Here is a 22,139-nt window from a genome sequence, read left to right on the forward strand (position 1 = left end):
TGATGGGTATATTATTTTAGCGAAACGTTTAGATCAGCTTTCTCCTTTGTTTTGAAAAATAGCCAATGAAACTAATCCTCGGGATCTGGAAACTAAAGACTTATTTAATCCAAGTATGGTACTGGATGACAGTATACTACCCCTGTATAGCAGTAGCGTGTTGACTTAACAAGGATCTGTGCAATAAAGCACAACTCGGGGGATTTTACACTAGAAGGTGGTGACCGGGATGAACAACAGGAAGAAAACAGCCAGATGACGTGGCTCATCCTCGGGCTGAAGGAGTCTGTCTTCATCTCAAAAATTGCTAGTTGTGGAAACCTTCACCCCTAAGAAGCCGAAGCTGTACATGTGCAGGAATGCCACAGGTCTATTTTTTTGTATTTCAAAGCCCACTATAGAACATTAGGGCTGTCAGAGATCCACCAGGGCTAAAGGCAGAGCTAGCTTTGGGGGGCACGTTCCTCTTGCTTGAGGGAGGAAGCACTGACTAAAAGTAGGAGTAGGTACTTGGGAGAATGGACATATCACTGTTTTTGCCTGATTTTCGGGATCTGAAAGGGGATCATTAAAGATGGATTTATTGCTGATTTAGAAGTGTTGCTGACAAGGGAGGCAAGATTCCAGACTGCCGGAATTAAAGAGAAACGTCCAAGGCTACGGAATTAGATCGGCAATATCTGAAAACAGAATTCATGGTCTCATTTTTGTTACTCACCATATGTTCACGGGTGCTGCCTTCCTGCTGCATTATATTTTTTAGTTGATTTCTCAAACCAGAGGACTCTCAGAACAGTTAAGACCAGCATCTTCCAAGGGTGGTTCTGTGGCACCACTTCAGGAATGAACCCATCTCATGAATTCTCTCTGAATAAATGGATGGTAACTTACTTACGCAGAAAATGAGCATCTACTTCATTTGCTCTTAGGAGATCTCCTTTAAGAATTTATAAAATGGGGCAATTCTGAGATTAGCTGGAATTCTGTGTTTGAAAAACATTCTACTATTACAAAGTATTCATGGATCTTTATTATTAGTAGGTGGTGGTGGTGGGGACAGGGAGAGTAACTCTGATCATTACTGCTTAGTCTCTGGCCAGAGGGTAATGTTCAGAGAAGTATCCATGGCTGTTAACACACTGAGGTTAAGAGAGGAGCACTTGTAAATGCTTTGCAGCAACCCTGACACCTTATGGGACGATACAGAACAAAGTCTGGTCATGCTTGGCCTGCTCTGATGCTGAGGCGTGCCCATCTGAGAACCCTCAATCAACAGTCAAGCTAAAAAATCAACTCGTTGCTCTCATCTTTTTATTGACAGTATAGCCAGATTGGAGAAAGGATTTACTGGATTCAAATTAATAAATACAATAATTTAATTGTAAAAGGAAACAATCTACTTGGAGTTTTAGCAGAAATTGCTAGAGACAAGGAACTCTTTGCATATAATCTGCTTATTTATATATAAGAGAAGATAGCACAGAAAGAAAACTGGACAGTCCAGATATACATGGTTGAGATTAGGGATTCTGCAGAAAGAAAAACAAATGTACTGATTGTTCTTTTGAGACAGGACATTAAAAATAAAAGCAATTGGACCGGGTAATCAATGTTAGGCAAAGGGAATAAATATTTGGCAACATCTTGATTTTAGCTGCCAAGCTGATATTGGTTACCCAAGAAATTTCATATTTGCAAAAAGTGCCATTTCCCATTAGATGAAAGGCAGGCTGGAATCCCTAGGCAGGCAAAGGTAAGAAGGCTGCTGTCTGGTGGGGTCTCTGTAGCAGCATCGACCACTAGCCCTTGACAGCAGAATGGGATGAATTTAAGGGCCATTGTTAGCAGGTTATGGAAAAGGGAATTATAAGCCGAGAGGAATGAAAAGAATAGAGGAACAAGGAGAGGAAAACTAAAGCATAAGCAAGAACAAGTGGGAACCATCAAGAACAAGTACTTGTATCTCTCAGCCTTTCTCCATTCTTTAGGTCTAATAAGGCAAAATGACTGGGCAAGGACTTCAAAGCCAGTGAAGTTGAGTGAAATGATACAACTCTAGACTGGCTTGCCAACCAAGACAATATGGTTTCATCAATGTTACTGAGGATCTTGTTACTGCCTCAATATCGTGTACTTCAAGTACTCTGTCAGTACAGTAGAGACATTCAAGTAACAATTATGACAACAGCTTCAGGAAGGAACTTAACCACTGTAGCCTTGGAAAGCACACACTATATGAAGAGGGAGCTCCCCCTGAAGACAAGGGATGCAGGTAATTTCAAGACCTTAAGAACAACAATAAAAAAGATAAAAGATTAACAAAAAGTGACGACAGTGAAGCAGGCACATTTTCTTTCTTTTGCTGAACTACGGCTTGAGGCCTTTAGGCTAACAATGGTTTAAGGGGTGTTGATAAGCTTTATAAAACATGAAGGTGGCAAAGTTAAGTTTCTCCTTTACGCTTTAATTTGCTTCAAATCTCAAATGCTTGTGCTTGCAATAACTTCCTAAAAGCAGAAGTAGTGTTCCCTTTTATTGCCTTAATAAAGCATTCGCCCCTTTGATAGAAATAATTTTTGCTATGCTATCTAACAGCTGAACTAGTGGCACAAAACTGAGATGGTACTTCCTGCAGCAAGGTCCCTATAAATCAAAATCTGAGCTCTACATAAAAATCTTATTTATAAAAAATACAAGACCAAGTACAGTTGAGAATGGAGCCTGGAGCAGTGGGGCTCCCTGCCAGGGCCAGTGGAAGTGGCTTTTGCTACAGTGCTTGCTTAATGGCACAAGTGAAAAGCTGAATAAGGCAAACACTTGAAGAGGCAGTTTTTTGTAAACTTCTTGGGGTGGGGGGAACTTCCTCTGCTGGGACAGATGCTGATTCGGGACAGGTGTGACATTTGGCTGCACTTGATACATCATATTACAGATGAAGACAGCTCCTGCTCAGACCAGGTCACTTGTTTTAGGGGAGAGTCATCACTGTAGCCTTTGCCTTTTACTGTTACAATGTGCAGCCTCCAGCTGATGCCCCCCTATGGAGGCAATCACCTCCAGAATCTTCCTAACTGAAAAGATACAAAATAAGCTAAGTCATTCAAAGTTTCCTTAGCTTAAAGCTCTTCAGAATCCTACGCTGATTACTAAGCAACCTCGGTAGCTGTGTGTAGCTCAACAGGAATGCTTGGACTAGAATATGTATTCCCACCCACTTGGTACCTAACAGTAATAAACTATAATGACACTAGGAAAACAAACAGATCTTGAGGAATTTTGGCCTCTTCTCATGTTCTCACTTGGAACTTTCCAGCTTTCGTGACATATTTGACTCCTTTAAATGGCTTATATTTCTCCCCATACATGTCCAAGCGGTTTACTTTTAAGCCTGTATCAAAAAGAATAGGTAAGGAAAGGACAAATTATTTTCCTGGCCACACCAACCAGTATTTGTTTAGCAATGAACACTATCCAGTAAATGTGACATTAACCAAGTGTCCCTAATTTGTGAATTTGTAATTCACAAATTACAGCACTGTGGGGGGATGGTTTTAGTTTAGATTCCCATGTGGGCAAGGAATGTCTTTTAAGGATAATTCTTTCTGAGTATGAATGACTCCTTCCTTTGTGCTTGGAGGAGGAGGGTGCCGTGGAAGAAAGCTGTGTGAAATAAGCTCTGCTTATTTTGCTCTGCAAAATCATCGTACCTGAGAGGATGGCCCCATAGCCCAGTGTGACAGGCAAACTGGAGCTGTTGTTCTCTCTAAAGAGGGTATGCTCATACCCTTCTGAGCTCCTGAGAGCTGACCTCAGCAAAACTCAGTTCACCCTTAAACACAAGTCAAAACTTCTTACCAGAAATAGCAAGCTGCTGGATCTTGAACTGTATGTTGAGACTCGGATTCTCTTCTGGCTTGGGTGCTCCAGACTGTAAATTTACTAGTCCTTTAAGACTTGGGAGCTTTTGTGGAGTAATTTTTCCCACATCCCATGTTAGTACCTTAAAAAGACATAGAAAACAAATACAATCTGAACCATTTACTAAAGACAAATGTTCAAAGACACCATCAACTTCTGTAGAGAACGAAGCACAGTGTCTTGGAAACAACAGACCTGGGATCTTCACGGAATTTTACCACGAATCAGTTCTGTGACTCTGAATGGTGAGGGCAGAGGACCAACATTTGTAGAGAATCTACTTACTTTGGGATACAGCACTGTGCTTAGCACTATTCGTACATTATCTCAAAGAGGCCTGTGATACAGATTTTGTCTTCTTTAACAAGGAAACTGAGGCTCAGTGGTCAAATGACTTGCTCAAGGTCACACAGCTAGTTTAAAAGCACGGCTAGAATTTGAAGCTAATCTGATTTCACACGTTCCTTCTACTATACCACCTTCACTGTAAGCCTCTGGGCCTCAGTTTACTTTTCTGTGACATGAGAAAATGGACCTAAATTGATGCTGTTTAAACTTTTAGCTTTCTTTGTTCCAGTAAAATCTTTAGTGTGGAAGCTCAGTAACAGTCAAGAAAAGGAAGCTATTACAGTTGAAGCCAAGGTGAAGGGCCAGGGATCTGGAGCTACTCCCTCCATTTCTCAGGCCTGGGTAGTCTCTGGGGAGTTCTTCAAATCTTTAGGAGTGGATTAGATGATCTTTAACGTTCAAAGATTTTATTTAAAAATACACCTTTTCACGTATCAGGGGGCTCAATGACTCTGCTGTTGAATCATACTTTTTCACCAAGCAAGAAGCTAAGAGAAAACCATCTTCTACAGTTTCCCTGAAAACCGTTTGCTAGAGACACGTTTATGTGTGGTGAGGACGCTGCTTTCCTAGCCTGCATCCCCTGTGGAAGAGTATGGAACAGTGCTTTTAAATTAAAAAGTCTTAATGATCAATTTCTACAGAAAATTTAACAATTAACAGACTACAATACTAACTTCTTATATCCAGATGACGCTTTTCTCTTTTTAAAAAGCTTTTTACATCTTCTTCCTCAGCGAGTGCATCTCGCTGGATGAGGAAAGGCACACTCTGAAGGAGAACAGAATGAGTCTCACTTTTCGGTTTATCTCCGCAGCAGCAGATGTGGGATTCCCTCCACAGTCAGTGGCGAGAGCACAGCACAGTACGCTCTCCAGGTTTCGTTAGGAACTTTAGTTTTAACCAAGACATCAAACCCTTCCTTCTGCCCTCCCTGCCATCATAAAATAAAGATTGCAGAAACATTTGCTCACTCTTGATTAGAGGTGGCTGTACCTTGGTAACTGGATCAAATGTATAGCTGCCTTGTGTTGGTGTCAGGTTCATATTCAGCACAACTTTTGGCATGTGAACTGTTACTGTGATTCCTTCAATAGTTTTTCCCATATTCTGCTTTGGTCCAATTGTAATATCAAATCTACCGCAAGAACTGTTCTCCTTAAAGCTGATGCTATGTTTCACATACACCGGTATTGCCACTAGACTGAAAAGAGAAAGACAGACACAACCACAAACATAATTAATGGTGTGAGACAGCTCCTGAGGTAGCCTGGAAACCTCAGTCCAGAGTATCCTACCCTACCTTTGACTCCAATATGAGGCCATTCACCCCCCAGACCTGGCGATTCAGCATTCCGCGGTATTCACCAGAGGGTATGAGTACCACCACACGAGGAATTACACAATTTCTGAGCAGTAAGTATACAAATCAAGACAGGAATCAAGATAGTATAAACAACTGGGGCAAACAGCCCTCGTTTGAAGAAATTCCCACAGAAAAGATAATTTAAAATTATCCTAAATAAAACAGTTCCTATGTGGCCACGAAATAATTCCTCTGCTTTTGAGTCCCATCTGATATTACCAAAATACCTTCTGATATTTTCAAGAGACAAACCATTTACAATTCACAATGCCAATTCATTTAAACCTTAGTACACAAAAGAGTGACCTGAAGGCAGTTAGCTGGGAGATAGCCTAGAGAGCTAGAGATGTGTTTGTCTCCTGTCAGCTCTGAAATCCACAGACCACAGTAAAATTATGGCATGGGTTCAAGGTTTTGTGTGGGTTATGCACAGTCCAAAATGCTTGTTCTGAGGTGTATGTTTTACTAGTCTCTTTTACTACTACTTTATATTCTCATATTCAAGGTATGCTGATTATTTTAGATAAATATTTTCACCAGTTCTTCCTGAGTTTCCTGGCGAGCTATGGCTAAAGGGAGCAGTGACGAATTCAAGTATCTGACTGACAGAATGAAAAAGGTAAGATGAATACCCATCACACTGATACAGATTTCTAGCTGATGCATCAACATACTTTTGTGAGCTGACACGATATGATATGAGTCGGAAATTTCCATCTGGAGGAATAAATGACAAAACTCTTTCAGATTCCCAGCGCTTGAACCGGATGCAGGGGTGGAAGCTGACATCATCTAGAAGACGTGGGTTCTGCCAGGAAAACAAGACAGCAATGTTCATAGAGTGCATGGAATATGGCAACTCTACTCAGATATTATGAGACATTAATATACTCCCTAAGGATAAAACAGTCATGTTAAGAGTTTGTTACTATGACCACAATAACACAAACTTAATGGTTTCACAAGGGTTTCAAATATATTTTTAAAGATTTATTTATTGATTTGAGAGACAGAGAGAAAGAGCATGTACGTGCATGTGTGTGAGTGGGGGAAGGGGCAAAAGGAGAAGGAGAAAGAATCCTCAAGCACACTCCCCACTGAGCATGGAACCCGACATGGAGCTCGATCCCAGAACCCTGAGATCATGACCTGAGGCAAAATCATGAGCCAGCTACTTAACTGACTGAGCCACCCAGGAGCCCCACAAATATTTTATATGTGGGGCAGGACAAGTTAAGTTAGCATTAGAACTCCGTTCTCTTTTCTTAGTAGATCATGCTGAGTCTAAAATGATGCAAAAGATCAATGCATTTTCATACCAGCAAAGCAAATAATAATTTAGTAAGTGAGACTACAGATTTGCAGAAGCCAGCCAGCCATTTAAGCCACTAACACACTCAGGAGAAGACCTCTCCTCAACCTTCCATAAAGGCCATGCTCATCACATAAACCACTGTCTTGGGAAGCTGGTTAAGAGGATTTCTGAGATGGGGGCGCTTGGGTGGCTTAGTCAGTTAAGGGCTGACTCTTGATTTCCGCTCAAGTCATGATCTCAGGGTTGTGAGATCGAGCCCCATGTTGGGCTCCTGGCTCAGCATGAAGTCTGCTTGAGATTCTCTCTTTCTCTCCCTCTGCCCCTCCCCCTGCTCACTCATGTGCACACACGTTCTATAAATAAATAAATAAATAAATAAAATAAATAAATTTTACAATATTTCTGAGATAATCCTTACAATCTAAGAGATAAACATCTCTCAGTATTTATCATTTCATTTAGTACCTCATATATATTGGGCATGCAAAGAGCTACAGGACAGGAGAACAAAACTTACCATGAAAGAAAGAGAAAGGTCAGGCATTCCAGATAACTTAATGCAAGCATCAATGACCCCCTGAATTTCTGCAAAGACTGTAGATCCTGAAGAAAGAAAGAAAGTGATAACATCACTGGAATCTGAGTCTTTACTAGAGCGATCACTGTATCTGAAGCAATGGAGACACCTCCCGGGTGTCAGACATAATGAAACTTGCACATCTACTAACCAGTTAGTGGATAGGGGGTCCATTACATTGGTTACAGCAGCTTCTTTGCTAAGTGCCACAGCCCACACCTAATTCTGCTAGGACTGTGAAAATCCTACGGAATATCAAACCTGCCTCTATCTTGATAGAGTCAACCTCGTAAGACTGCTGGAGATGAAAGTAAAGTATTTTTGGGGTGCCTGGGTGGTTCAGTTGCTTAAGCGTCTGACTCTTCATTTCACCTCAGGTCACGATCTCAGGGTCATGTGACTGAACCCTGCCTTGGGCTCCATGCTGGGTGTGGAGTCTGCTTAAGATTCTCTCCTTCCCTCTGTCCTCTCCCCCAACTCTTTCCCTCTTAGGAAAAAAAAGTGTTTGAAGTTAAAATATTTTTAATGGAATTTAAAAATGAGGTGAATTTCTCACTGAAATGGACTAAGCTGTCAACTTTTTAAGAAATAGGAGCCAATATTCTGTAATAATATAGCTATTATTCTGTATGATGGGATTTTATAATGAAAAGGGCACTCAATGAAGAAAAGATATTGGCTATTAATTCACAATAGCTCATTTTCACACACCAACTAGCTGTGTGACCTTAAGCAGATTACTAAACCCTTCTGAGCCTCAGTTTCCTTATGTATAAAATGTGAGGGTTGGACTAGATATTTTTAATAAAATTTTATGTTTCTAATTACAGTACCGCTGTCTTGTCTGGGGTCTTTATTAGAAGTAGTGCATATACAGTGGTAGCAAAAGTATGGTGCATGGTAGAAAACAATAAATGTTGAAAAAATGGCAAGAGGGAGAGGCATACAGGGTAATAACTGGTTTAAAGTAAGGCAGCATGAGATCTGATTTACAAAGGTTTGGCAGATATCAGCTAGTGGTTATGAAAATTATATGTAACCTCTGGGCAAAATAAACAGATTTTTAAGCTATTAGGAAATGAATGCCTTTCTGCTGAAACCGTACTACCAAGGGATTTCAATTTTCTATTCAGCTTATGACAGCTCAACTGTTTTTCCCAAATAAGACCACATGCACACAATTACCTGATTTATCTATAATTGCATCTATTTCTTCCACGACATCAAAATAGGCTTCATTGTTTGTGTACTTTACCCCTGCCCGGCGCCATGGGATGTTGGACAGCTGTCCAGTGGGGAGTGTGTCCCCAACATTACTACTGCCTAGAAGTCGAAAAAGGAGAAATCAAAGGTAATGCATAAAATGGTGATCAGGAAAGCTATTAACAGAGGTTCCTGGCTGGCTCAGTTGGTAGAGTGTGTGATTCTTGACCTTGGGATTGTGAGTTCGAGCCCACATTGGGTGTATAGTTTACTTTAAAAAAAAAAAAGAAGGAAAAACTATTAACAGAAAAACAAAAAAAAAGAATGCTGTAGCTGCTTCTTTAAATGTTTGGGTTTTCCTTCATTGAAGTTGTGGATAGTTTCCAGAATTGTTGGAGATACACCCATACCAACATGATCAAATTTCTAGAAGACAGAAATAGGCCATGTGGTCTTCTATGTGCCAAACCAGGTTAAATTCATTTACTTATCTTTTGCTTCCTGTGTGTTAACAGTAACCTAACCTAATTCCAGTGGCTCAAAAACAGAATCTCATCCTGCTGCCACTGATGAAGGAAAGAGGCTAGTTGTTTCAAAACCTTCTGCCGATAAAATGTCTCCACTGAGAATACAGGGTGGTAAGTAGGCCTTTGGTATTCAGCTTAAATTCTACATGAGACACTGCCAAGCAGGCCTCAGTGGAGTAACTGGATGAAGAATACACTTTGGCCTTTTCCCATTTTAAGGTCGGCACACCCATATGGCTGCAATATGGCTAATGTTTAATATCTGGCTAATTTACTGGTAAATTGACATATGTCTGAAAGTAAGTCTGGTTTCCAAAACATGCCCTTGAGCTGTGACATATTTAACATTTTGGTTAATTTACATTTCCAACTCAAAAGTAGTACATGCTTAATAACAACAACACATGGAAAGTTCAGAAAAGTGGCTAAAAAGAATCCATTTTCCTAGTACCAAAATACAACTACCATTAACATTTTGGTATATTTCTTTAAACACTTCCCTCATAAATAGGTTATACTTATTTTTTTCTATTCTGATAGGTTTGCTTTTTTTCTGACTGTACCTTAAAATACAATTGTGATCATACTGTATGTACAACTTTACAGTCTAATTATGATTGGTATTTGTGTCTCCAAACCTTTTGCTTTCCAGAATTTTCTAAAAACATTGCTTTCACCTTCCTGTTCAAACTTTCAATGTTTCCACACTGGCTTTATGATAAAAACTAAATATTTAGCCTAGCATTCAAGAACTTTCTCAACTTTTATGTTTTATACCTCATTACTCAACTAAAAAAACAGCTCTGTTCCTGATAAATGAATTAATACAATTCGTGGTTTTTCACTATGTGTGTTTTCTTATATAATTCCATCTATAGAATGCTCTTATTCCTCCCTCTCTCCCTAAATTCTGCTGATTCTCTAGGGCCCTACACTGGGGCCAAGCACCACAGTTTACCTACTGAACCATTCTCCTTAATTTCATAATACACTACCTTAATAATCTATACATTTTCATTCTACTTTTTGTTACTATAAAATACATGTTTATTTTAAAAATTATAAAGTATAAAGTGAAAATAAAGACAGTATGCAGCTCCTTAGCTGGAGATGGTCACTGAAACATTTTAGAATTTTTCTGTCTATATGAATGTTATGTGTAATTAAGAGAAATTTTTATAGTTTTGTGATTTTTTTTCTATTTAATACTATATCATGTGTACTTTCCAGTGTCATTGTATTGTTTGTAAAGTAAGGAATTGCCTTTTACAATCTTATATTATTTATGCACTTTAATTTTTTTCCCACTCTCCCATCCAGAGTGTAAGTTCTAGGTACATACATTCCATTTTATCTTTTCCTGAATTTCTGCTAACACTCAGCCTTATACAGAAGATGGATATAGCTTTTTCATAGGCTTCTCTTGCCTCATTTTTTAGGTCAATACACTTGGAGAGGGATTTAAAATGGTAGACAGCATAGCTGGTGTGGCATGTAGTATTTCACGGAAATCTTTCTCTAGAAGACTTCAATACTCTCAAAAAATACTGTCATCTGGATGTACCTAATTTCTAGCTATACTCAAGAAATAAACAAAAATTAATAACACAAGTACAAGGCCCACAACGTATGAGATCTCAAAAATAGACTAATTTCCTATCTCTTTTTGTTTTAATAAATTTTGCATGTTTAAAACAAAGACTTGGAGGAGACAATATGTACTCTGTGGTAGAGAGTCTTTAATTTTCTATTTCCTATTAATTTGGGGTAGCAACATAATGCCAGTTTTATAATGCTATTTATTAATTTTTATTTTTCTCCCAGCTTTTATTGAGGCATCATTGACATACAACATTGTGTTAAGTTTAAGGTATACAGCATGTTGATTTGATACACATATATACTACAATGATTACCCAGTATAGTGTTAGCTGACATCTTCATCACATCACATAAAATAACGCTAATTTAAACATTAAAATGCAAGTCTATAAATAGATTAAATGTTCTTCTAAGTAGCCTCACTATATTGGCTTTTTAGGATTAACTGGGAAAATTTATTCAGTCTTATTATTTAGTGTTAAGTAATAGTAATAATGTTATTGTGGTCTTATAGAAAAACCTATAATAAAAGAGTAATAATCAAGTTTTCTTTCCATTTAAGACCTAGTTTCCCCATGAAAAGAAATACACATTCATTTTAACAATACTATTAACTTTAACTCTAGCCAAACTGGAGTACCTTAATAATCTGCCAGATCATAAGCACAAGGAATTGTTTATAAAGTTTTAATTGTTCAGTTCCTAATGCAGCACGTTTTCACCTTACCTGTAATAGAGTTGACGACAGAACGGAGAATTGTTGGTGGTTTAATCAGTTCTTTCAAAATATTAGATTCAGTAGCCAGTGGAAATCCGTTGTCTAACATTTCTTCCAAGAGCTCATATACAATGACCACATTATCCTTAATTGCAGCTTCTGAACACTCACCAAAGTAGTCCTTAACAAAATGTACACAATATTGCACAATGGAAGGCATGAAGAAAGGCTTTCTAAATACTCTGTTCAGAAGGATAAACTTACAGTAGCATAATTCATTGTTTAAGATGTTGAAAATATGCAAGAGGGAAAAAAACCCTCTATAGTTCTATTCCTCAATATTTTTAGATTGAACTGAATTCCTACTACATATTAAGCCAGAGAGTACACTGAAACATTAAACTAGGATGTGTACTATAAACTTAATTTGCCTTGATTAGGTAACCCCCAAAACACAGATAAGTTTTCAATTATTTAGTACAATTAGCAAGTAATAAAATGTAAATATTAGAAGATTACATAACGAATAAAAATCTTGGGACCATTCAGAGAACTGTATGTAGAGGGCATTACTGCTTCCTGATGACATAATTTGTAATACACATAAAAAATATGGCTTCCATGACCACGAGATTACTGTGTTCTACTGAAACAGTGAATGGAGCAGCCATGTGTACTGCTGTGCACCCCAAAAAAAGGGTTTATGAATTTATGCTTAGTTGAAAAGGAGAGACAGACAAACAGAAGACATATCAAAAGCTGGATAATTAAAGAATATAATTATGTGTCCCATCCCCAGTTAACTTGAGTAGTTTAAGTTCAAAAAACCTGATGAATAACCAACCTGGAAAGTGTCAGCAACTCGATGTAGGAACTCAATTACAAAGAGAGGTGGCACTTCAGTCTGTATGACAGACACAAAGAAGAGCTTATCCCGGTAGATACTGATGAGGTAGTGATGAGGTGTTGAAATGACAGGTGGTACATTTTCAACATCAGCAGCTTTCTCTTGAGCTTCAAAGAAATAATCACAGACAGACTGGCTCACAACGCTCTTCCAGTGCTTCTCAAGAAATATGTCACCGGAACAGTTTATGAGAAATAGACTGTGGATCATTTTCTGGGGGGGAAAAAAGTTTAAATTTAGTGTACATCAAAAATTATCTTTGTATTATTCTGACACCAAAACCAGACCAAGGCAACAGAAGAAACCACAGACCAAGATCACTTAAGAATAGCTGTAAAAATCCTTGACAAAATACTAACAAACTGAATCCAGCAACACATAAAGATTATATACCTCGACCAATGGGATTTATTCTAAGAATGGAAGATGGATTCAGCATATGAAAATCAATCAATGTAACATACAATATACATAAAAGACAAACATTTAATTATTTTAAAACATGCAGGAAAATCATTGGATTAAATCTAGCACCTGTTTACAATAAAAACACTTAAACTAGAAAAAGAAACTTCCTAACCCCAAGAGAGCAGAGCATCTGTGAAAATCCCATAACTAACATCATATTTAATGACTACAGATTAAAAGCTTTCCCCTTAATATCAAGAATAAACAATGATGTTCACTCTCACCATTTTTATTCAGTATGGTACTGGAGATTCTAGCCAGGGCACTTAGGCAAGAAAATGAAACAAAAGCCTTCCAAATTGGAAAGGAAGAAAAAAACTACCTCAATTTGCAGATGATACAATCTTGCATATGTAAAGTCCTAAGAAACACACACACACACGCTCACATGCACAAAATCATAGCTAATAAACGGGTTCAGCAAGGTTGCAGGATCCAAGATCAATATTTTTAAAAAACCAATTGTATTTCTAAACATTAGCAATGAATAACCTGAAAATGAAATTGAGAAAATAATTCCATTTACAAGAGCATCAAGGAGATCAAAATATTTAGGACTAAATTTAACAAAGCGCAAGTACGCTGATTAGTATAGAACGTCATCAATATAGAATAATACAGAACATTATTAGTATACATTGAGTAGTACAGAACATCACTGGAAGAAATTAGAAATTAAAAAATATCTAAAACATGGGAAGACATTTCACATCCATGGATTAGAAAACGTAATATTGTTAAGATAGCAATACCCCCCAAATTGGCTTAAGATTCAATGCAATCCCTACTATAGCGCCAGCTGCCTTTTTTTGTGGAAACTAACAGGATGATCCTAAAATTCATACAGAAATGAAAGAGACCAAGGATAGCCAAACAATCTTGAAAACGAATAAATCTGGTGGACTCATACTTCTAGATTTCAAAACCTACTACAAATGTACTATGTGGTACTGGCAGAACAGTTGTACAGATCCATGGAATAGAATGGAGAATTCTGAAATTCACCTTTACATATATGGTCAATTGATTTTTTGATAAAATTGCCAAGACCATTCAGTGGAAGAGAGAATAGTCTTTTCAACAAATGGTGCTGGGACAACTGGATTCCCACATGCAAAAGAATGAATGTAGACCTCTACCTCATACCATGTATAAAAAGTAACTCAAAATGTATCAAGACCTAAATATAAGAGCTGAAACTATTAAAAACCCTTAGAAAAAAATGTATCCATTAAGTCCTCATGACCCTGGATTACTTTTTTTTAGATGACACCAAAAGCACGAGCAACAAAAGAAGAAACAGATAACCTGGACTTGTATCAGAATTTAAAACTTTTGTATTTTGAAGGACATTATCAAGAAAATAAAAAGATGACCCACAGAATGAAAGAATAATCGTAAACCATATATCTTACAAGGGACTACTACCCAGAATATAAAAAGAATGCTTACCACTGAATAATAAAAAGAACATAATAAAAAAAAAATGGGCAAAGAATCTGAAGACATTACTCCAAAGAAGATGCACACACAAAGGATCAATAAGCACATGGGAAGGTGCTCAACACCTTTTCAACTGTAAATCAAAATCACAATGGGGTAACACTTCATATCCATTAGGCTAGATATAATTAAGATGCAGACAATAACAAGTATTCACAAGAATGTGGAGAAACTGGAACCCTCATACATTGTTCGCAGAAATGTAAAATGGTACAGATAGGGTGGAAAACGGAGTTCTTCAAAAAGTTAAAGACAGAGTTACCAAATAACTCAGCAATTCTACTCCTAGGTATATAACCAAGAGAACTGGAAATGGATGTCCATACAAAAACTTGTATACAAATGTTCCTAGCAGCATTATTCAGAATAGTCAAAAAAGTGGACACAACTCAAATGTCTATCAACTGATGAATCAGTACATAATTTTCCAACAATGGAATATTATTCAGCTATAAAAAGGAATGAACGATGAAAATATTATGCTGGGTAAAAGAAGCCAGACACAAAAGGTCACATATTATATGATTTCATTTCATAAAATGTCCAGAATAAGCAAATCTACAGAGACAGAAATTAGGTTAGTGGTTGCCAGGGGCTGGGTGGAAGGGAAAGAATGGGGAGTTAGTGGTTATGGGTTTGCCATTTCTTTTTAAGGTGATAAAAATCTGGAATTAGAGATAATGGTTGTGCAACCTTGTGAATACACTAAAAACTACTAAATGGTATGCTTTAAACTGATGAGTTTTGTAGTATGTGAATTATATTTCACTTAAAAGAATATTCTTAATAACTGTGACACACAAATCTACTCCCAGGTGGATTAAACATAAATATATACAAATGTGCACCAAAAACATGTATAAAAATATACTGTTATAGTGAAAACCTGGAACTCAAATATTTATTAATAGTACAATGGAAAAATAAACTATAGTGTACTATTAAAATGGAATATTATATAGCAATGAAAACTATTGTTACATGAAACAAATATGGATGAACCTTACAAAAACTATATTGAACAAACAAAACCAGGTGCAACAGGATTCATACAGTATGATTCTATTTATATGACACTCCAGAACAGACAAAACTAATCTATGGTTTGAGAAATCAAGTGCTATCTTTTATGGAGAGTGGGGGTAGTGACTAAGAGGGGCATGGGGGATGTTTCCTAAGGTGCTTGTAATGTTTTATTTCTTGATCTACATGATAGTTACAAGTTGTATTCATTTTGTGATAATGCATTGGGTTTTATATTGTGACATATAATTTTCTGAGTGTTAACTATACTTCAGATAAAAACTTTATTATCCTTGCAAATGGGGGACAATAGAAAAATACCTAATTACCTTAACGTGTTCCTTTCTTTTATGTAGGTAACATCACTTACCAGGTGTTTAGTCTAGTGGTCCACTAATTCAAAATTATAGTATTCTGTAAGTGTAGTCCAAATGTAAAAAATTTAAAATGAATACATTCAGTTTCTCTGCATGAAGATAAATTCCAAAGAGGAAAGGAAGATTTTCCAGAATGGATTCATTCAATTCTGTTGAGACAGAAAACAATGACACCAACCTGACCAGTTCTTTTGAGAGCAAGTCATTTATTTTATGAAAGCAGCTGACACATAAGGACTACCTGGTGATGATTTCCCCTTCCCATTTGGCACATGTTCAGAAGTTTTAATGTAAATACTAATTACTAAGATGTGTTTTAGTAATTACTGTTTTAATAAATATGAATACTGTTACCATTTTACGGTTCCTGATTATTAGAAACAAAAAATGTTTCTTTGTTCAAAGCCATCTCTATTTAGCCAAGCAATCAATGTGAGTTGGCAGCAATAAACCCTGAGGTTTTGGATCTACTAAATTTTTCTAGATTAATACTGAAACCTGTTAAATTTTTCTACTTTATCTAGTCAGATAAAGAAATTATATAGTCAGATGCTTTAACAGGTTTGCTTTGTGTCAGCTGTATATTTCTATTTGAGTGTTAAGTAGTGTCACTAGAATACAGACTTGTTATATAGAACCTACTGACTTTAACTCTAACCCTGTTGATACACTTAAAAAAAAACAGGAATATCCAATGATAAGATCTGCAACTAAATTTGTATTATGACACCTTTTCTTAGAATAAAATCATCATCTGAAATACAGTGTGGCTGAAAGGAGACCATTGTAATCCACTCAGAGACTCAGATTTGAGCACTACAAGTGAGCCAGCTATGGAATATGGTACTCTTCACAAAACTAAATTTTCAGCTCTACTCAAAGCTTTTTATTAAGAAGAAATACATTAATAATATCTAAAAGGTACTGACTACTTACTGTGGGCCAGGCACTATGCTAGGCCCTTCCCTACATTATCTCATTGAATCTTCACAATTCAATGTTATAAATATTGCGCTTACCCCCGTTTTACAGGTAAGACAATAAAGTCTTAGAAATGTTAAATCAGATCACACAATAAATATCAGAGCCAGGGTTCAAACCCAGGTCTGGGTGAATCTTGGGCTCCTGTTCTTACCTGACTCCTGGAGACTAATTATTAGGAACATACTCAAATGCCGCACTGTATAACAGGATTTCCTGCCATGATGGCCATGTCTTACACCTGTGCTGTCCAATATAGTATCCACTAATCATGTGTGGCCACTGGACACTTGAAACGTGGCTAATGCAATGGATGTACTGAAGTTTTAATTTTAACTAATTTAAATATATATATAACTACATGTAGCTGGTGGTTACCATACTGGACTGAGCAGCAAATGTGCTCTTTGAGGTTATAATTTAAGAAGAGCTGAAGGATGTGCTTCTTGCTTAGTCAGAAGCCAAAATGTGTTCTAATAAATTATTTAGAGTAGAAATTATATTTACATAAGTTATCTTCTTAACTATTCCTTATAGAACGTAGAGTTCATATGGATCTGTGGTACTTTGTTGCCACAGTACACCCTGAACGAGCTGCTTGTTCTTGAAGTGACTTCATAGTTCCTTTATTTATTTTAGAGGCCAGATTCCTACTCATCCTCTTAAACTGGTGAAAAATTCTTTCCAGGAAGTTTGCACAAAGTTGTTTTTGTTGGCAATAGTTCTAATCTCAGAAGAATACAGTAAGTTAAACTGGCCATTTGGATTTACTGTTATCCTTAGTGCTGAGATGAAAGCCTAACACTTGGAGCTCTCAACAGTGCTTAGCTTTAACCCCACCTTACCCTTCTACTGTAAGAATGTAAAAGAGAGCTTATTTCTTCTATTCCTTTAGGATCAAGAGCCTAATGGATATAACAATAACTGCCACGCACGACAGTGTAATTTAGCCTGTTTCTTTAGTTACTTATCCTTTTAGTAGCTGCAGTTACTCCTTTAATCATTCTAATAAACTTTCTGGGAAAGCTACACACTCATTACAACCACAACCATCTTTTTGTTCTTAGTGACTTTTGAATCAGAAAACAGAATGCTACCATCTTATTTTAAAGCCACTTGAGAAAGTTCCGTCAGAACTTTGCTAACTTCATAAATCCTCTTTACCCAATGTTGGACAGTCAACCTGATGATTCGCAAACCATGCAACTATAATACAGATGGTCCCTAACTTACGATGGTTTGACTTAAGATTTTTCTACTTTACAACTGTGCAAAAGTGATATGCATCCATTAGAATCCATACACTGAATTTTGATCTTTTTCCAGGAGAGCGATATAATACTCTCTTGAGATGCTGGGTAGAGGCAGCAAGCCGCAACTCCCAGTCAGCCACCCGATCACCAGAGTAAACAAAAAATACACTTACAACCATTCCGTTCTTCACTTCATTATTCAATAAATTACACAAGATATTCAACACTTAACTATAAAATAAACTTTGTGTTAGATAATTTTGCCCAACTGTGAGCTAAAGTTAAGTGTTCTGAGCACATTTAAGGTAGGTTAGGCTAAGCTATGATGCGCAGTAGGTAGAGGTATATTAAATGCATCTTCGACTTACAATATTTTCAGGACATAACCTCAACATAAGTCAAGGAAGATCGGTAGTCAAAATATCCTTGGAATAATGTCTAAAAAAGAAAATGTATTCCTTCTACATAGAATAGAGGCATAAAAGGGCCTATATGCAAGGTAAGAAAATGAGACCAGGCAAGAATCTAGCTTCTCTGATTCTCAGACAGTATTTTGATCATTTATTCATTCAACGAGTAGTTCCGAATATGTTTTATATAGTAAGCAATGGGATAGAAAGGTGAACCAAGTAAAAGTCCCTGAACTCAGAGTATTTAGAGTTCGGCAAAGAAGGCAAACAACTTAATACAGTAAGATGCAATTCCTATTATGACAGGGGAAATACAGTGTCCTTCAAAATTCCACAAATCTTCGAGATGACAGAGAACACAAGTAAAGAAATCCAGTACAAATTTAGCAATTTTAGGAGGTGAAGGGAAGTGGCGAGATGAGACTGGGAAGGAGATAAGCAGAGATTGGTTCACTTAATTCTCAGTGCAATTTTTAATGGTTTTAAGAAGGGAATTCATGAAATTCAATTTACAGTTTTAAGAGAAATTGCACTGTGGAAATTGAATAATAGGACACCAGTTCTAAGATGAATTATGGTGATGGCCTGGGCTACAGTGCTGACAGCAGGGATGGGGTAAAATAAAAAGGTAAAAGAAATGTTTAGGCTTGAGCAAAGATTAGGTGGATTTGGGGGGTGGAGATGAGAGGAAAAATGAGGCGCTTAGCCCTGGTCCTATATATTGACCCAATTCTGGATATATTTGACCCAAATGGATATATTCGAAAGACTATTATATATGTAGGTCTAGTGCTTCAGAGAGAAGCCAAGTTGGAGACACACTCATGAGTAAACATGCCTTTTTGTTAATGGGAATTATAGCTACAAGGAGAAAAAAAACTACAAAGAGGGAATGTGCATAGTAAGAAGAGAGCCTATGGAAAGAACAACATCTGAATAGCAAGTAGGTCAAGGAAGTGGGCCTAAAAAAAGGCTGAGAAGATGTGGCTGAAGAGCAGTAAAAAAGGGGGGGGGGGGGCGATTTTTAGAAACTAGAGGATGTTAGTGTGTTTCCAGAAGAATGGAATACTAAACATTTTAAATGGCACAAAGAGGTCAAGCTATAAGAACTGAACAAAAAAAGAAAACAAACCTGAAAATATCTTTTTTTAAAAATTACCTTCTGAGGGGCTTTTTCAGACTCCCCTTAATCACACCCTCCCCCATAAAATTTTAATATTACATAATAGATATCTGTATATCTCCTTATGTACTGTAAATATACTGTTTAATACATAAAGAGTATTATTATTTTTTGCCTCACAAGAAGCAATTTTTGTCCCTATTGAGAATTTATGATTTAACACATAGAGGACATTAGTGATCTTAGTAAAGGTAGTTTTAGTGATAGTTCAGTGGAATGCAGGAAACAAGACAGGCTGAAATGGGCTAAGAAATAAATAACAAGAAGTGGGAAAATTAGAGATGAGAGTAGATACATCCAAGAACTCTAGCTGTGAAGAGGATGAAAAGACATGAAAATAAATGGGAGTATTTCACACAGTTAAGGAAGAATATTTCTAATTGTTGAAGGAAAGGTGTGAATAGGAGGGGAAAGGCGGATAATGTAGGAGAGAGGAAATAATTGAAAAAAAGAGGATCCTGATAGGGTAGGTGAGGATGGTATTGGGAAACTAGATGAAAGGATCTGCCTTCCTTAATAAGGGACACTTTTCCTCTTTTTTTCAGATTTTATTTATTCATTTGAGAGAGAGAGAGAGAGCACGAGAGAGCACAAGTGGGGGAGAGGGAGAGGGACTCGGGGCTCTATCCCAGGACCCTGGAATCATGACCATAGCTGAAGGCAGCCACTTAACTGACTGAGCCACCCAGGTGCCTCTGAACACGTTTCTTTTTTAAACAAAAGGGAAGAAGGTTTGTACGTCTGGTTGTAGGAAGATGATCACTTCTATTTTTTCTCTGTAATAGGAGAGATCATTTGTAGAGGAAGAGAGAATTCCTCTTCTCTATAAAAGCTATTTGCTACTCATGCATTGAGATATTATTGGGCTACTTAAAAATATCTATTTTGCAGGGAACTCCAATAGTATATTATGGTGAATATTTAGAAATATTCTAAGAATCCTAAGATCTAGTAAGAAAAACTAACCTTACTGCAAAGAGAGCTTTCCTACCAAAGACATGCAAATTTCAGGTAATTCCTCATTCACCTCATTCCCCAGCTTTTTCTATAGTCTCAATTGAAAGTGTCCTCCTTTCTCTCCAAAACTAATCCTTCCATTTGAAATTTTGATCCCACTCCCTTCTCTCTCTTCTGGGTCTTATCTCCTCTTTCTTGAATCTTTAATCTTACACATTGGTTACTTGCTTTCTGCCCCAAAACATAATGTGCCTTGTATTCTTTAAAACAAACCCCGATCCTTTTAGGGACTTGACATCCTCAATAATCTTTTGCTTCCTGCTCCAAATGATGGAGGATTAGTTTACACTTGCAGTTTCTCCTACCAGTTACTGGCTGTATTAAAGCACCTCTCTCAAATGACATAATGACTTCCTAATGATCAAATCCAGCCACCTAGCCTCAGACTTCAACTTCCTCCTTTGACCCTTGGGGCATTTCATGTCATTGGTAACTTTCCCCAAACCAAAACAAATACTTCTTACCTTATTACGTGAAACTTCACCTGATTTGGTTCTCACCTTGAAAGTTTCTTTTCGGCTTACTTCCCAGTCCCCGTCCTCCCTTTTAAAATTTCTACCATCCACACCTAAGCCACTGTTTCAAACTCGATATATCCCAAGTTCTACAAAATTCTTCCTCCTCATGTAAGTTCTCCTAATTTTAATGGCACCACCTTCTTAATCACATAGGCTACACGCTTCAACTTCGGGCACAATCCAAATCCAACCAGCCACAGAGCTCATCACTTTTCCATACTCAGTTTAGATTCCTGTCACCTCTCCTGAAAAACTGGAACACTCTCCTCACAGTATTCCCTACCCCAAGCTCATCCAGGCGCCACCCTCTAACAGGATGTCTGTTCAGGTTAGTCAGGGGTTTTGTCTTCCAAAGCAGAAGCCTGGGACTGAGGTCCAAGTTGTGGGTACTCCAGCTCACCGTGGGTGACAAGATCTTTTTCCCGCGCCGAAGCACAGAAAGGGACCCCAATGAGTCTGAACCTCTTGGGCCTGGGACCCGAGAAGGCCGGGCTGCAGGTGCACCTCTCCCTTCCGGCCCCGCCGGCAAGAAAACCCGGAAGGCCGAGAGAGAGGCGCGGTCAACATCAGAGGCTCTCCCGCAGCCCAGGCTGGAGTCCGGAGTCCCAGCTATTCAGCCTGCTCCCCAGTTTTCGAGCTGTTCCCTGTCCGCAGACTCCCCGCCCCCCACACTCACCCCGACACCTGGGCCAGTCAGTGATTCGGCGCCAGGTCCACTCCGGACCCAGGGTGAGGCAGCTGAGAAGGCCGCGAGGACCCCGCAGTTGGGTTGCCCGATAGATTGCCTGACTAGCAGCTTCAAAGAAACCAACTGCGGCTACCGTATTGGAAAGCTAAGTAAGCGGAAAGACATTGAATGAGAAGAAAGATGTCTCTTGAGGTTTAGGATCTAAATCTTCTAGATCACCCAGAACCTAGAAGAAAG

General features: G+C 37.8%; 1 protein-coding gene across 3 annotated transcripts; it reads right to left on the reverse strand.

The window, feature by feature from the left end:
• Positions 1 to 1,294: 1,294 nt before the first annotated feature.
• On the reverse strand, positions 1,295 to 22,119 carry AP3M1 (adaptor related protein complex 3 subunit mu 1). 3 transcript variants are annotated; one of them, XM_002920391.4, is made up of 9 exons: positions 21,891 to 22,119; positions 12,419 to 12,694; positions 11,584 to 11,755; positions 8,710 to 8,847; positions 7,465 to 7,550; positions 6,307 to 6,440; positions 5,263 to 5,470; positions 3,856 to 4,000; positions 1,295 to 3,388 (listed from the first exon to the last, which is right to left on the reverse strand). In XM_002920391.4, exons 2-9 carry the CDS (start codon positions 12,689 to 12,691, stop codon positions 3,288 to 3,290), a joined length of 1,257 nt encoding a protein of 418 aa, XP_002920437.1. In that variant the 5' UTR covers positions 12,692 to 12,694; positions 21,891 to 22,119; the 3' UTR covers positions 1,295 to 3,287. The 3 variants fall into 3 exon arrangements, with proteins under 3 accessions (XP_002920437.1, XP_011224720.1, XP_034518598.1); XM_011226418.3 differs by lacking the exon at positions 21,891 to 22,119 and adding an exon at positions 21,615 to 21,878; XM_034662707.1 differs by lacking the exon at positions 21,891 to 22,119 and adding an exon at positions 15,846 to 15,981.
• Between the last annotated feature and the right edge of the window lie 20 nt (positions 22,120 to 22,139).

This window comes from Ailuropoda melanoleuca, chromosome 6 (genome assembly GCF_002007445.2).
Source record: "Ailuropoda melanoleuca isolate Jingjing chromosome 6, ASM200744v2, whole genome shotgun sequence".
NCBI lineage: Eukaryota > Metazoa > Chordata > Mammalia > Carnivora > Ursidae > Ailuropoda > Ailuropoda melanoleuca.